Consider the following 18,027-nt stretch of genomic DNA (forward strand, 5'->3'; position numbering starts at 1 on the left):
CCCCCCCCCCCCCCCCCCCCCCCCCCCCCCCCCCCCCCCCTCCCCCTCTCTGCTTCTCCCTCTCCTCGCTCTGATCTGAGTGCTGGCCTACTTTCAGACATGGCGAGAGGAGATGAGGCTTGCAGGCTAGACTCAGCTGCAGGGGAGGACAGAAAAAGAGACTCTGCTTCATTTATAGTTACATGTGTGTGTATATAGTGTGTGTTAGTTCCTATACAGTACACATCTCACTGCACATTAGTGACTGGCTGTGTGTGTGTGTGTGTGTGTCATCTTTGCGTGCTGCTGGCAGCAAGGGTTTATTTATTTATTTTTGGCAGAGCGCTGTAATCCTAAGAGAAAGGCAGAGGGGAAAGAGAAGGGAACAGAGGCAGGCAGCGTTTCTCTGTGTGCACTGTGCATGTCTGTGCGTGCGTGTGTGGATGTAAGGAAGGAGATGCACACTTAGTGCCGATGCAAGCCAGCTGCGGCGCAGTGCAGGGGCCCGGCCTGATGTAGTGTTCGGCTCAAGGCAAAGCTGCAGATTGAAGGCCATGGGGGCCGGCGTCAGCTCCGGCAACGTCACGGCTGCCGCCGCGGAAGTGGGTAGGTGGTGCTGATGGTTGTGGTGTAGATTAAGGGACCTAAAAAGCAAATTGGATTTTACAAATGACTAAAATCATCCAGAGCTGTGTGTTGTTTTGATGCAGTTATCTGGCAGCACTTCCTCACAGAGTGAGCAGGGCTCAGGGCAGGAGGACATCAGCTGGGAAATGTATTCATTTTGATTTGATTTGATGGTTCGTATTCGCTGCAGCACCTTCAGTTTTCAGTGAGATGAAGTTAAAGAAACAACTTGTGTTTGGCATTGATCTGTTTCCTCTCAGTGTCCCGTACTGAGATACAGTAGGTCCAGAATGTGTTTAGCTTAGCAAATAAGCTGCTTCCCAATTCCACTCTACATACAGATCCTGATAAAGTATGCACTATGTAGAGCATGGCATGACATGAACAGGAAATTAAACAAGACATCAGCAATTCCAACAGATGCTGATCAAACGTTGGAACAGTTTACTCAAAGTCAAATTAGCAATCCTTCCATGCAGAAAGCAAAAGGTTTTTTCAAAGGTTTCATCCTCTTTCAGGGCCTGTCTCGTAACTGTCCACAATTTGTTTAGTTTAGCTTTTTCTTCCAGCTGTTAGCTTAGTTAGCTTCTCGTTTCCTTTGTCAATTGTAATGTTGGACATACACGCGTGCTAACATTTTGGACTACATTGAATTCAGTCCGTTTTCCAGTGTGAACAACCTGATTCCATGGTTTGCATAAAGATTCAAATAGGTTGGCTTTGTGCTTTGGTTTGAGAAACAATGGCCAGGAAGTCAAAATGGTGTAGGCTGTTGAAAGTCAAGTTACAGTAATAACTTTTAGCTTGTAAAGATTGAACTGCTCCTGTAGTAACCTCCTGTGGGAAAGCACACACATCTGGGCCTTGTACATCTGCAGTGAGCCACCTCCCCTTTTAATACATCTATTGTCATGCATGTCCAATAACTGAATCAACAAGTATGCACATCAGTCTGTAGTGGATATTTTGATAATGAAGGGTTAAATCTCAGCATATTTAAGCCCTCTTCTCCCAATATACTGTAATTACTGTGAGAGACGTTTGCTGTGTGCTTTTACTATATACAGCAATATTTCAGTCCCTGAAATGCATTTGCTAAGTATGACACTGCCTAACAGGATACAACTTAAGTAGTAATGAGATTTTGAACAGACGTGGATCCAAACTGAAACTTGTTGGTGGAAGCATACAACTCTGAGATGGTAATTTCATTTTTTTTAAAGACACAATTACTTCAAAGTTGACCTGAAGTCTTTAGCACTGCTGCGTTTTTGGGACCACCCTACTGCAGTGGACTAAATCATGTGCATAACTTATTCAGTCAACAGTAATAGTTAACATATTATGCTAATAATGGAAAGAAAAATCTTGATTGCAAATAAAAAGCAAACTTCAATTCCAAGCTTCATGAGGACTTCAGGCTCCCCTGTGTTGGAGCCTGGTGGTTCCACTATTCTCCTTACAACTACGCCCCTGGAGACCTCGAGCACAGCTGCTGAGTCCACTGAAGATGGCATGATTGGTGGCAAAACAAAGCAAAAACACAAAGTCTAAATCAATTAAGTGAAACAAAATGGCAATTCAGTCTGATTTTCAGGCTTACAAAACTTGGTTTGATATGTATTAAGTCTGGAATTGGGACACAGTCCAGCTCCATCAAAGGCGAAAAATGTCCTAAAATGTTCCTCTAACGCAGGGGTCACCAACCTTTTTGAAACTGAGAGCTACTTCAAGGGTACCGAGTAGTACGAAGAGCTACTTGTTTGATACAAACTTCCTGAATAACAAAGTTGCACAGATCACCTTTCAATAATAATAATAATAATAATATATGTGAAGGGACTGTCTGATCACATGTTAATGTTAATTATTCCTCACAATAATTATTAACAATGATTGTGTAGTTTGTTCAAAATCACACCTGTTATATTTTTGTACAACTTATCACTTCTAACATTTTGTACGAAATTATGAACTGTCATATCTTCACATCATGTCTCGTCTGTACGAACCACTACCTTTGTAACATTTTTGAACAAATCATGAACTCTGTCCCATGTTTATACAAATGATCAGTTATGTAAGATTGATATCAGAGTGATATCCCGCCAACCCAAAGACGATGATTCTAACCAATTAAATGTAGTTATATAACGGTGACTGGGTCCGCCCACTCAGTGTCAAAAACAAAAAATTACTTGCGAGCGAGCAGGTGAAAGTTTTGCGAGCAGAAGAGCAGTGATGCAGTCCCGCGCTAGGGGACGCCCTCACGCTCAAAGCATGGTTTTCTCCTCGCAGGCTGCAATTTTGCTCGCGCAAGCAGAGATATTCTGCACGTGTGATGTGAAAGCACTCGTCATAGTAATATACGCGCGCTGCTGTTTAATTTGCAAGCACGGGACCTCTACACACGTGGATCTTATTTGCGCTCTGGGATTTTGACAGTGATTTGCCTTCATACTAGTGCTATTTTAAAAACATGCCTTGCGGGCGACTCACGTGGTCCCCGCGGGCGACCAGGTGCCTGCAGGCACCGTGTTGGCTACCTCTGCAACATTTTATATTTTATTACTTTCCCATGCTGATATTTCAGGGTAGCATCTAGTAATGTGTGCATCTGCCCTCTACAGTGTTGCATGTGTTACCGGCACCAGACCTAGGGGAAATCTGGACTGGCAGCAAAGGTTACACAGGCTAGGAAGCACTGTGTAGCCAACTGATCTAACTGTGGATTAATACAGAGAGAGGACCAACGTTAGCGTCATGCTCAGGCCAGAGCTGGTTGTATTCTGAGCTGCGCATGAGCGGAGCCTGTAGCTACGTTCTCTCTAATGGATCCACAGCAGCACCAAAGCGCCATCTACTGACGTGATCGTGTATTACCTCGATATACAGTCTGAAGAGTGTTAGAATAGTTCAATTATTAACAAACAAAGTGTGGGGGGGTCTGTTTTAATAAAAAACTAATTTCCAACCTACTACACGTTTTAAGGACTGCCTTTGCCAGAAATCTTGTCACGCTAGTCAACACTCACCAACTTTTCGCTGCTCTCACATTGACATACGGAAAACCGTTTGAGACCACACCAACCACGCCTCAAACATAGTTGAGATTAGATCTTGTTATGTGTTAAACTTCCAGCTCCTTCAAACAGCGACATTAAAATTACACAACATCCAAGTTAAAGGACTTTAGGAGTACCAAATATTTGTAGTTCAATATTTCAGTTGATTTTCAAACTAGTGTGCTCCGAGGTCAGCCTATGCTTGATTCAGTTGCTCCCAACACTTTATCAACGGTGTACAATGATAAATAGAGGTAACTGTCTCAACATCTCTGACTTTTATTCCTTTCTTTTCAATATCATTGGTTCTACAACAAGAGGTAAGTGCTTCATATATTTGTCTTGTAATATGAAAGCAAATATATAAAAGCCTGAAGCATAGATCATGTGTGATCCAACACAAAGGTGCTGTTATTAACAGTAACTCTATCATTCCAACCGGCTTTCTTCCCTCTTCTTCTTTCTTGCTACTTCTCTATTACGTTCACTCTATCCAATCCTGATTTCCACATATAGTCAGAATCAACATTCTTATTTGAGTTTACTCTTTAAATAGCATTCAATGCTTCCACCTTCCATCATATCCTCGTTCCACCTCAGGATAATTCTGTCCCTCATTACTTTCTTTTTGTTCCAGTCCATCCCAGTGCCGTGATCAACCTGACCCACCAGGCAATGCCGGGGTATGGGGCGGGGCTGGGCCGCATGGAGTGGCTGGTACCTTTGGTGGTTGTTTCAGCTCTGACGGTCTTCTGCCTCGTTCCCCTGCTGGCTGTGCTTGTCTACTGGAGGTAGGTACAACAACACCATCACTTATAAACTACTTATGAGTTCGTCCAGAGGTTAGAAGATGGATAACTGGAAGTTTGCATGTGCGATGCTGCATTTGTTTATAGTTGAAGATGGGAAACAGATGCTAATCTTGGTACATTACAGATACTGAGGTGAGTAAAAAATGGACACCAGCAGCTCAAAAGCACCATACAAGTTTCAGTATATAACGTAAATCAGTTGGAGAGGAGAATACTTGATATTCACAGGATTGGACAGCATTATGTTGCGGCTGTGTCACGGCTTGGTGATACGATCTGCTGCCTTTCTTGCGGTGTGTGTGTATGTGTGTCTGAAAACATCTCATGCTAGTAATGTTCATCCGCTCCACTATCCTTGTGCCTGGTCCTTTTTTGCCGGAGATGTATATAACTTCCTGCATTTACTGGCTTATTACCTTTACCTTACCTTTAATGACACATTTCATTTGTTTCTGACACTGATTGACACTTTCAGACTGACAGAGAGACAGCTTGTTAATCCTCCGATCAACAGTCGTTGACTGTGATGCAGCCAAATTCACGATATACTTGTTGTTGTTCTGTTTCTGTTCTGAAATCTTGGTGAATGCTAAAAAAATAATATTTGCAACAGTAAAAGTGTTGGTTAAAATAGTGCATTGTTCAAATAGTACTATGCTAACTGAAGTCGATATTCATTTATCTTAGAATATGGTGAGCAATCTATATATCTGTAAACTTTTCAAAGAGATCAATGAAAAAGTTGCTCAATGATGAAACCCATTCAGTTACAGAACCAAGTGGAAAAGAGCCGAGCTTGAAGAGAGGGCAGGACTGCGCTCTATGTCATCAATTGTTTACATCTATAGACCCTTTTATAGGCGCCAACTCATCTGGATTGCTTGGCAAAACAACACTTCCGTTGGTTGCCAACATGCACAGTCATGCATATCTTTGTGACGTTGGCTGTAAAAGGGTCCATTTACAGTTGACGGTCTTGGAAACCATTTTCCTTTTCCATCATGTTGGCAACTGGAGATGGACAACTTTTCTACATTACAGTACATGACGTTTTTGACCGTTGTGCCTTACAATAAGTGCATCAGAATTAAAAATGATTTTATTTTTCCAAGTCAGACTGAGTTGTGACATATGTAGGGTTAGGGTTACATGATTATCTTCACCTGGGAGAATCCAGTAGTTCTTTGTGTGATCATGTTTGTCCACCACTGCTGTAATCCATAACGAGTGGTGATACCCACACCTGCATCATTGATCTCAAACTCTGAATTTAACCTTTGACTTCACCCTCTTTACAGTAAGTAAGTAGTTCTTACACTGTATTAAAGTATAACATACAGTCAATATTTAGCATCTGCTTGTTCCAACACTTCATTGAAGCAATGCAACCCTTGAGGGAAGTATTCATAGCTGAGATGTCGTACCACTCCATCCTATGACAATCTACAAGATCAATTATTTTCTTCACATTTGCCCAAAATTCAGCCTGACCGATTTTGTTTATTGGCATGTCCACTAGAATTTAAAATAAAGGGCTGTCAATTTAAACAATATTTGCCAGCAAAACACCGTCACAAATTACACCATCATGTTTTGAAATTCCTGTTTTTAGAAGCTTGAGCAGAGTGCTAATGGGATCTCACTGATGACATCAGGGTACATCGCCACACTCCCCACTTGGGAGTGTGTATCTATATTTGGGGATCCATACAAATGCATCAGTTAAGGCCTTCTCCCTTTAGATAAGTTCATTAACTCCATTCTTCATTATTCCAGCACTTTATACACTAACAGTAATGCTCAGCATCATGACAGCCTGAGAGTCACTGGGAGACGTTTAGTGTGAATTTGTCCTCTGAGTGGTGGCGTCGTGGGGATGCCAAATCTTTTGTTGTGTTAATTAAAGCTCAATAAAATGATAAAAAGTACAGAGAGTATTACCTGAAACCTCCAGGGTGGCCTATTATGGGGAGAAAACAAGTTTTACAGGATAACATTAAGCACAGTTTAAAAAAGCATTCAAATCAAACCCAGGAATAAAACAATTCCTGGACAATGAACAATAGTAAACTGCTGATTTTTTGATGCGACAAAGAAAGATGTACACAACATAATTGAACAAACTCATTCGTCAGCAGAGCAGAGGTGCTGTTTTTAGGAGATTAGAAGACGCTTTGTCCAATCTTTCTGATGTGAAATCCCTCGGCATCAATGAGCTCCATGGAGATGCCTCAACATATCATCATGTTGTCTGACATGCACCAAAAGAGTACTGCACACTTAAACATGTTTTTTATTGAAACACATCAATGTTGGTGGCAATATTGACATTTCACCAAATGTATAAAAATCTGCATTTCATGGTTGGAAATGGCTCCAAACACCATCTACTGTTTTAACAAAGGCAGTTTTGAGAGAGTGGACCGTTTAGGATCAATCTACTTTATGAAATAAAAGAATGTTAAAGTCCTCTAATCAGACCCCCTCCTCTCCTCTCCACACAGCATCTATCACTTTGACTTGTTCAGTAACCACTGTGTAGCATTACAATCACAGCACAAGCCTGTTCTCTCCTTTCTGTGGACGGGGACAGCCGCCAAAAGTATTTTAGATACCGAAAAGGATTCATATCAGTTTAAGTGTACACTATATTCAGAATACTTTCACCACTGTATCTTGCTGTCAGACAGCCCTTTTTGAGCGTGTTGGTTATCAGAAAGCAAAATTCAATTATTGAAATAGAATTAATAGAATTATTAATTAGTGCTGGGCAAGTTAACACGTTATTATCCCGTTAACGTATTAATTAATTAATGCCGACAATTATTTTATAGCGCGTTAACGCTTTTTAAAATGTATTATTATTTGTAAAGTGCGTTGCTCACTGGCAGCGGTGGAGGAAGGCTTCGTGAGACTACGTTGATGCAGCGTGTGGGAGACGTATAAACAACAGCAAAGCTAACAGATGCTTCAGAGAAGTGGAGACAAACTGCAGCCGGTTAGTGGTGTGGAAGATGTCGGTCTGAGGAACGTTCTCGAGGTGCGTTCACATCGCGTTCGCCTTTAGGATCGCAACGAATGATGGCACGTATGAGCCTCAAGACGCACCGTCACAAGAAGAACACACGAGTTGTATGAAAGGAGAGGACAACTAAAGCGACGGCGTTACAACGAGCACCAGCCGCTGCTCTCACTGGAGACTACTAGACATCGCTGGGTCACCATCATCACCTCTGAGTTACAGCATCGTAGTGATGAAGTGTAGAGCTGCGTTCACATGCTCTGACTGTCAAGAAGACAGAACACACATGTAGATGAAACGTGCTGACACATGTTATTCCTGTTGCACAGCAGTGGAACGTTTCACATACAGTCGCACACTGAGCACAGATAGTGAAGAGATAGAACTGCTGCCAGACATCTGCCTTTTGAACACGCCCCCTGCATCGCGCACAGTCTCCAGCGTTCTGTCACAGTATCTCTGCAGAACAGTGCGTTTGACAATGTCCTGGCCAAATGCAGAACAGTTGTGGGCCACTTTAAACACAGTCCAGCAAGTGCTGGAGAATTAGAACAACACCTGATGTGTTTAAAGTGTTTACAAACCAAATGTTATTGCCCTTTTGTTCATATAGCAGTGCTTTTAAAATAAAAGTGCGCAATACACTACTTTTGAATTCATTTTTGAATTTTGCACATAATGCAATTAATCGCGATTAAAAATTGTAATCGTTGCCCAGCACTATTATTAATGTCAATAACATTGTTAACAATTATTAATAATAACGGGGCACCACCCTGAGAACAGGGACCAATAACCAAATAAATTCAGTCTCATAATTAGGGTTCACTCACAATGTCAATAGTCAAAGTACTGTGTGTGTGTGTGTGTGTGTGTGTGTGTAGGGGGAGATGTGAGAAAAACTATCCAAAATGGCGAGTGTAGTCTCGTACGTGACAATGCCACAAAATACAGAATCTGTTACTTTATCACACAGAAACCCGACTGGCCAGCCGCTGTCCTGGTCTTTTAACTGATAAAGTCAAAGTTACCAACTTCACTCGTGGTGACACAACACTATTGCAGCAGTATGGAATACACGGTAGTTTATAAACAGCACTAACGGAACTCTGCGGTCCGTAAACATACACAAGAACACGTTATAACAATATAGTAGACTTAAATAAAACAAAACAAGGTGATAAACTCTTGTGTCTGCTCGCACACAAGCCTCTTACTCTGAGACGACTTCATAGCAGTCGATGTGGTTCTTCAAGTGTCTTGGTTAACCTCGGGTCCGGAGCTTCAAGCTGGCGATAAACCCTCCGTATGGCAGCAGGCCGTGATTACTCGGAAGTTGAGGGAATTCTCATCCTTACGACCGGCAAAAGGTTGACAAAACAGGGAGAGAATGGGGCATAGAAGTTAACTGTTCTCCTCTTCAGGATCCCAAAACAATTGTTGGTCTAGCGAAGTTAAGACTATAACCTAGGGTTTTCTTCAAAAGCAACAACGTTGTGCACCTCCTTTCAGCAACTCGAGTGGGACGGGATGCCCGCGAGCTGGAGGTGACGCTGTTTTTTATAGATTTTGTGACGTCAGGCCGTAGCACAGGGAATCCCTGTGGTGTCTATGGCCCTTGTCCAATAAGACCCCAGTGTTGTGTTTGCAACACAATTCACACGTAGGTGAGACTTAACGTCTCACAGGGTTTGGTGTGAATCAGGCTGTTGGCTACCCTGTAGGCCCATGTAGGCTCGACTCTCTTTGTTCCAACCACATGGTGAAGTCCACACAAAAGTGAAACTTATCTCACTTTAAAGCTACGAGTCTCCATTAACAAAAACTGTATAGATATGTTTCACTTTCAATGTCGAAAACATTCAAATATAGCATACACTCAAACTGATTTCGATTTCTTTAAGTGTCTAAAATACATTTTGCTGCTGCCTCCGTCGACATTGGTACATAGCTTTGCTCCCGTGCTGGTACTCCTGTCTGCTTCTCCAAACATCTACTATACTATAATAATAATAATATACTGAGGATGGAGAAGTCCCTCATGAAATCCCACTTTTAAACACCTGAACTATCCTTTAATGACGGAGTATCTGGCGAGAGCAATGTGCATTCCCATGCTGTGACAAGAGTGTGTAGATGAAACATTTTCTTTTTTCTCACGTAGCTGCTGGCTAGTAAGCTAGCAACGTTAGCGTGCTAATACCACAATGTTTTAATGCTAATGTTACATTGGTTGAACCCTATTTCATTTAGATGACTTTGGTAAATTGAATTTGATTTCTGTAGCATATGAATGAAAAGGTGCCATCATATGCTGGTTTACATTTCATAAGTTCCCTCAAGGTGTAAAAACCACCCAGATCAGCTCATGAAGGAACCTCGTGGGTGAGTTAATCCTAGTCCAGCTGTCAGATTGTATTAGACCGGCTTCAGTCTGAGTAGTAGACTGAATAGCTAAAATAACCAACACCAAACAATTGTTGACAGAAGCTACAATAACCACATCTGATATTCACTAATAGCCAACTTGTGTAGGTAAATTCTCCTTATATGACTAAAGGATCATCTGATCATTGTGATGGATTATCTTTTGTATAAACAGTGAAGTCTGAGGCAACCCTCGTCTATAGCAGGGAACACCCACATATAAAACATTTCATCAGCCAACACACCGCATATATAGGCAACACATGATTGATGTATGAGAGGGGGACAATTTATCAATATGAGTTCAGTAGTGGCGGGCCGTGCATTTTATACCTGGGCCTTCAGTGGTGTCCTACTACAGTTGAATTACCTCCTAATAACCTCATTATTACGCATCAATCCAGCAAACCTGCAGCTGATCCACGCATTCCACCACACAAGAGCACGAGCCATTCAAATATTATTCATAAAAAAATGAACAGTAACGTTACTATGTCAAAAAACAAACACAGTTTGTCACTTACCGAAACTTAAAGAGTTGAATCCCAGTACATCGTTTCAGTTCCAGTAAGAAGTCCTTCTCGATTCATGGACGCCAGCGATGACAGTCGAGCCTCCCCAGTTGTATTTCGCCGGTCTGCTGCGGCCGGTTCTCAGCGGGGCCGTGATCCCACCGCACGCCGGGGCGCCAGTGCTGTTGTCAGTAACTCCGCCACTAAATCCGTTTCTCCTCCTCCTTCAGCCATTGAGTGTTAAAAAGACAAAGCTAGGTAAAAAAATAAAAATAAACTACACCAAGCAAAACCCTAAATATGTTATAATTTCTTCCATATCTTTCAATTTGAACTCTTACTCCTCCAACTAAGCTCTGCTGGCAAGTTAAGTTTCGTTTCACGATAGTCACGTGCTCGCCCACTGACCAATCACAGCGCACCTGAAAACTGAGCTGCCCGTTAATGCTGACGTAGTTGTAGGCCAGCTAGCAGGTGCTGACACGTCAAAGAACACGGCCAACATGTCAAACTAAAGATCTGATTGGTTGAACACGATGACAATCAACAATATCGTCCCCGTTCACTGGATGATTGCTAGGATGATTTTAGCATGGGATCAAGAGGTGTACGATAGTACAAAGCAAAGAAGTACTGAGCACAGGATCACAAATGCTTTATGCTTTATGCCAAGGGTTGCCTGTTGCCAGGGCAACCATTTTGAGAAATTGGCAACCAATTATTGGCCCTTGGTTGCAGTGGTAACCGTTTCTTAACATATAAACAGGGACAGTACACAGAAAAACATGCAACCCAAAATATATTTATTAATATTGTTGCACTTGATGACAATGATCAATGACAAATGAAGCTGAATGACTGTGGGGTTAAAGGTTCCACTAACGCGTCAACATTACAAACCAATGTGCAAATGATTGAATGACAAAGAACCAGATGAACCTGAACGAAAAACAAAAAGGACATTTATGAATTCTTGGATGGAACATGAAAGTGTGTCCAACAAACACACTAAACATGCCATATTTTCATTATTAAGCTGACGTATAACTGCATGGGGTATTTAATAATAAATTAATAAGTTAAGCGACTAACCATATTTTGATTTGATTTTGGAAAATCACAATGATGCCTAGTTACCTAGCAACCATAATTAAAAGTTAGTGTTGAGCTTTACATGACTTGCATGCTGTACATTATTTATTGGGTGAAGATTACCGAGAAGTTGTGGTATAACAATGTAAGAGCTCTTCATTTCAGCTGCCTTCTGGTTTTATTAAGGTATTTAATTAATAGCTTTTTACTCTAGCCACTTACTGTTTGATCTACACATCAGTGTGTAACATCTCCTTGTTGAGTAATCTCCTTATTGTAGAAAATGAATCCATCATATGGTGATTCTTTAACCAGCAATTGGTTAAATCACATTGGAAAGCAGCAGCTTGTAGAACATGTAAAACAGATCATTGGTGGAATGTGAGGAGAGAGACAATAGATAAATGTGTAACTGCTGACACCATCATATTCCTTATGGGATCATTGTTTTTGTTTTTTTCACATCACATGATCTCTGGACCAAACTCCAGTTTTGCTCTCAGAGTTCTTATTGAAAAAACAGTTTTGAACTGTTTAGTGTACAAGTGTTGAGAAATTACTTCTCAACACCCCCCCGCCGGGGTATATAATCCTATTGTGGAGCAAAGCTCAGGTCACAACCCAGTGTTCCACACAGTCTCCACCCTGCTGCAGTCCTATTGGTCCTCTAGTTGCAGTTGGTGCACCAGCATTACCTAAACTGTTGCTCTGCTGCATTCAGGTCCTGTGGGAAAATAGTAAATATGAGCTTCTGAACACAAACAAGTTGATATTACGTGATAATGCAGATTTTACTTTAAATGCTGTTGGGTAACACATTGGCCCTCACTTGATAAACAGTATGTGGGAACATGCGGTGTGGGTTTATATTTGATCACTGCAGTTTGAGTATTCATGTTTTCACACTGTTACACTGCAATCAACAACATCATTTGTGATTTTTGTTTAATACATATTTCTAAAACAATCTGAAAGACTTTTCTTAGATGCATGGGTCAGTGAACAGGAATGTTTGTTCTGTTTGAGCACAGCCTGAGATATCTGTATCATAGAGAATCTCAAACCACCAAGCACTCGAGGTCGGCTTTGATTTCTTGGTCCATACTGTGACTTCCTGTTAGTTTGAACCGAAGCATGGCTCTGTCAACTTTGTCCCATGTGACATGAATGCACCATGACATCAGCTGTCTCACACCAGGAAGTGGTTTGGGATTGACCTGTGTTTGTGTGTGCGTGTGAACAACCCCCTCCGTGCCTAGTTAGGAAAGCCGTCCTCCCTCCCTCTGTCCCCTGTGCACTCGCGCTCAGTTCATGTCAGCAACAGCATGCGGCAGCCTCCATCCTCTGCTTGTTCACCAGGACGAACACTTTCTGCTCTCTGATCTGTATCAAATACAGGTAGGGAGGGTCTGGACACACACACACACACACACACACACTTAGATGAAGTGGGCATTGTTGTCACTGGGAGTGGTAATAGTAGATAAGGACATTGCTAAGTTTAGTTTTATTTAGTTGTTAAAACAAGGCATGTGGCAGTCCTTCATTTTAACACCTTGTAATGAAAATGGAGTGTAGCTCAGTCTGTGTGTTTCTAATTCAAATGTGTGTAAAATTATAGAGATTATTCTAGAAGAAGGCACAGGATGACTTATCCTATGTAAAGGAACATCAGTAATGGTTCTGCATTGCTGGCAAATATTGATATTATTTATTTTTCACTAGTATAATGAAGCGTTTTCTACTCTTTTGATTCTGTATTTATGTCTTAAGCTTTGTTCAGAGGCAGTATGTTTATAAGTTGTCCATCCGTCTGTCCATTCTCTTGAATATAACGCCTGCAGGGAATTTCTTCACAATTGGCACAAATGTCCACCTGGACTCAAGGATGAATTGATACGAATTTGGTGGTAAAAAGTCCCTTTGACCCACTAAACACGTCTTGGCCATAACTCAAGAATCCATTCACTAATTATGACAATTTCACACAAATGTCTAATAGGATAAAATGATGAAGTGATGACAATTTTGGACAGATGTGGGTGTAAACTGCAACATGACTGGTTGGCTGAGGCACACAAATGCAAGGTGGTAATTCTAGTTTGTTCTTTATCTTTTTGCTGGCTCTACAGTCATACAGTATATGCATGTGAAAATCTGGTTACCATCAGCACTCATCCAACAAGGCTTCATATGTAAAAGACAAGAGAGGGGTCGGCAACCTTTACTATCCAAAGAGACATTTTGCACCAAATAAAATTTGTCTGGAGCCACAAACGCTATTTAATATCACAGCTTATAAAGTTTTATATATAGTTATATTATCGATACAAAAACTATAGTTTGTTGTATTTATGAAAATATAGAACAAGAATAAAGACAATTCTTGAATTATTTTTGCAATTTTACCTGATATAACAATATCAAACTCTTATGAAGAGGAGAGTTTGCTGCAGCAGTTGAGAAATCGCTCTTTGTCGCTCATCTCCAGCGTGACACTGTTCAGCAAATGCTGTGTGTTTGTTCTGGAAGTGTCTTTCAACATTACATTGTTTGCACATATCAAGCATGCAGGTAAGCCAGCATCGTTGGCAGTGAAAGCAAATGAATACGTCCACACAGAATTAAACTCTCTATTTTCCTCCGTGACTTTTCTTTATTTGGATTTATCCATTGATAGTTTACTGAGGGCTCTTGACAGCGATGTAATAGGATGTGACGCACATTTTTTTATTGTCAGTGACAGTATCACCTCAAACTCCAACATAAGAGGTGTTCCCTTTGAAAGATTGTCCACTGGGCAAAAAATAAAATAAAAAAACAACAGTTATTAATTTCCGTGTTATTTTTGGTCAAAGCCTGAGGCCACGTCCACAGTACTACGTTTCCATTTGAAAACACATATGTTTTGCTATGTTTAAACTGAGCGTCCACACTACGCCGTAGTTTTCAAAGCACCGAAAACGGAGGAGTTTGAAAACGCTCCCGAGGACGGATAAGTTTGAAAACTCTTGGGTTGGTTTGTTATGTGGACGGCGTAAACGCATACATTTGGAAACGATCACGCGTTCACTACTTGATTGGTTCTTAGCAGTCACGATGTGTCCTTCCCTGATTCTTCACGCCCCTATCACGTGACCCTTTACCGGAGCTTTGATTAGCCTTGATTACCGATCGACTACCAGGTTAATTCAACATGGACAACTGATTACAGGTGTTGCGGACCTTGTTGTCTTTACTAGCAGCTGTTGTTCAGTTAAAGTCTGCATTATTACGGAGGAAGAAGCTGTTAATGGAGCGATTAGCGAGCGGCGTGTCCAGCGGAGGTATCAGACCTACGGAGCGGCCGTCTGAAATCACGGTTAGCGGCTTTGAGGAGGATGGACACAAAACGGAGGACTTTCCTGTCCTTATTAATGCTTATTTTGTTCTGCACAACTATTGTGAAGTCTGCACATAAACTATAAAGGAACTAAAGCAGTAATTGCTTTCCAGTAGGACAGAAACTTCAGCCTCCAGCAGAGCTACGAGTGAGAACAGACACCAATGACACTGAAGAAACGAGAGACGTGTGTTGACCACATTTATGACGCATAATCTAGTAAACCTTTATGTGTAAGTGTTCATTTTGAAGTAAGTTTGCTGAGAGAGACAGAGAGAGAGAGAGAGAGAGAGAGAGAGAGAGAGAGAGACCCCCAGCACTGTAACTGAAGTCTGAAAAATAAAACTTCTAAAACTTTCCATGAAATGTGTCTGTTTGAGTTCATAGAGGAAGATTTTAGAGAAGATCTTAAGTATCAAACACGACCTTTCATTATTAAAGACTACTTCATTACTCTGTACCCCCCCGCATGCCCAGTGTATGTGAATAGTCACGTGATATTCGTTTTCAGGTGTTTTAGTCTGGACAGAGATCATTTCTAAAATGATGCTGAAACGCTGGGATGGAGATCGTTTTAGTTTGTTAAAACTCTGTTTTAACACGAAAACATATTAGTGTGGATGTAGCCTCAGGGAGCCGCAACAGAGGGGCTGAAGAACCGCATGCGGCTTCGGAGCCGCGGGTTGCCGACCCCTGGTTTAAGACTGGTTTAAGACTGTTAAGATGGCAACAGTAGCCAGTCTCCCATGTCAAAGTAAGACACTTTGAAAACCTAAACGTCAAGGCCGCGTTCCTGCCTCAAAGGTTTCGCAGCATTACAACATCATGCTACTTCTGCATGTGTTCCTGACAAGCAACAGTCATTACTCACACAACCACAAGAGGTGAGCTTAAACAAACAACTTGTGTTTATCTATATAGCACCTTTTCTTCCATAACCAAGAGAAAAGCATCTGTTTCTTTACCAATTGAAAGTATTTCATCTCATGTTAATCTTGCTACGTTTTGAGAGCATGGAAAAACCATCCAGAAGGTGTATATATCATTGCAATGGATGTAATTTGAGTCTTTGCAACTCAAACTTGCAAGCTGTTGATCATAGCCTTCAACAGAGTATCAGACTCGGAGCGTACTTCTCCTTCCATCAGGCAGTTATTCATGCAGGATGTGTTGTTGCCGCCATGAAGTGAGCTGCACTCTGATACATAGAGTACTGTCCTTGTTGATATGCTCCACGACAGCCTTGCATGCCTAAAAGGTACACTGGTACTCTATAAGCTAGAACAATCCCTCCCCCAGTCTCTAAGGCTGTATGCTTCTCCATATTTGCTACTATAAGTGTTCAGTGTAGCATCTGGTCGGCTGATGACTGCTACTGGAAGGCTTTCAAAATAAGATCCTCTTACTGAAGTAGACTGAAGCATTCAGAAGACACACTGATAGTTAGATGCTGAAAGCTTCTTCTCAGTCCGCTTCGGTCTCAACAAATAACGTTTGGTTTGGATGGTAACAAAAAGTTCCATGTCAATGTAATAATATAAACAATGACTGGCTATATATTTTGTTCATACACATTTTTTTGTGACTTTAAGTTTTGTGAAAGCAGCCTTACAGCTGGATCTAAAGGTAGCTCGTCCACCTCTATTTGTTGCTCTCTGTCTCTGGATTGGTTTCACTTCTTCAGTGTTTTCTGAGAGAGAAGGCATATGATACATCTCTTGCTTCTTCCTGCTGTATTTAAACTCCATCTTGTGTCTAAATGCCTGATGCAAATATCAATTTCAAAGCAGTGTCTGATGTCAAACATCACATAATGTGAATTGTCAAAGTCACCGTCACAGACTAAAAACACAACAGGAAACATGCTGATGTGTCTGCTCCTGAAAGCTTCCCTGTACTGCACTACTACATATACTGTGTGACTTCAGACACACCTACAGCGAGGCACATTCTGTGTGTGTGTGTGTGTGTGTTTGTGAAGTTCAAAGTCCATTTCTCCCATTTCTATATACTTTCAGGGGTTAAGGACTGCCAAATCAAATATACAGTCAGTGTCTTTCTCTCCACACAGAGCAGGTAAAACGTGCTAGGATCCGGCCTAGGCCCAGGCTGAACCTGCTGCTCTTCCTAAGGCATTGTTAACATGTAACCTCTCTCTCTTTCTGTCAGACGCTGTTTCCAGACAGCCCACTTCTATGTGGAAGACAGCAATTCACCCAGGGTGGTACCCAATGAAACGCTCCCTGTCATCCCCATTCCAGGTAACAACCACCCACAACATTTCTCACATTTATCATCTGATTAGGATTCATTTTATCTATGGATGATCAGACAAAGAAACAAAACATTGTGGAAACACTTACTTCCAACATGGTCTCATGATGTTAGAAGACAATAAGGAGACAACAAAGCAAAAGACATTAAGCATAAAAACAAACCTGAAATATTAAAACCAATCATCACAACAACAAAAATTACAAAACAATTCCTGCAACACAAAGCAAGGCCAGCTAAAATGATACTTTCATTGTAATGGTAAAATATGTATGAATCTGTTACCCTGTTCCATAAAAATATCCTTACCTGACTTCTATAAGCCCACTTGTATTTAAATAATTGATGATACAGATATTTCAGATGTATTGTTTGTTGGTTTGTTTGTTTCTAAGTAGATGGAACATATTTACTAATGTTTTGGAGTAGATATAGATCAATATATGAGCTGGTCTATTTAGTCTCGTCCACTTTTGATATGTTGAACATAATGCAGTTTAGCTTAGAGTTAATTGAATATACTACATTTGATCATTTGAACATTGCTTTACACCCCCCACTTTGGAGCTATTCAACAAAACACATGGATGCATAAAGGATGTTTTCAAAGTCCGGGTGAAAAAATAAATGAATATGAGTTTGTCACATTTTATTATCCATCCAGATAATTCAAATGATTAAAGAAAATTGGCAAGTATATATAATTAGGTTTCAAAATTATGAAAAAACAAGGCAAGGCAAGTTTACTTGTATAGCACATTTCAACAACAAGGCAATTCAAAGTGCTTCACATAAAACTATTAAAAGCATCAAAACAAGGCAAAAGTAAAGGGGG

At 41.0% G+C, this 18,027-nt stretch overlaps 1 protein-coding gene across 2 annotated transcripts in view; it reads left to right on the forward strand.

Moving 5' to 3' along the window:
• The window catches only part of LOC116399049 (receptor-type tyrosine-protein phosphatase gamma-like), a 540,858-nt gene that overhangs the window by 480,551 nt on the left and 42,280 nt on the right, over positions 1–18,027 (forward strand). For both annotated transcript variants that reach the window (XM_031875879.1, XM_031875880.1), the window contains exons 13-14: positions 4,309–4,462; positions 17,088–17,179. In XM_031875879.1, coding sequence (XP_031731739.1) covers positions 4,309–4,462; positions 17,088–17,179 — 246 coding nt within the window. The remainder of the gene's footprint in view (positions 1–4,308; positions 4,463–17,087; positions 17,180–18,027) is intronic.

This window comes from Anarrhichthys ocellatus, unplaced genomic scaffold (assembly GCF_004355925.1).
Source record: "Anarrhichthys ocellatus isolate YVR2014 unplaced genomic scaffold, GSC_Weel_1.0 scaffold99, whole genome shotgun sequence".
Lineage (NCBI taxonomy): Eukaryota > Metazoa > Chordata > Actinopteri > Perciformes > Anarhichadidae > Anarrhichthys > Anarrhichthys ocellatus.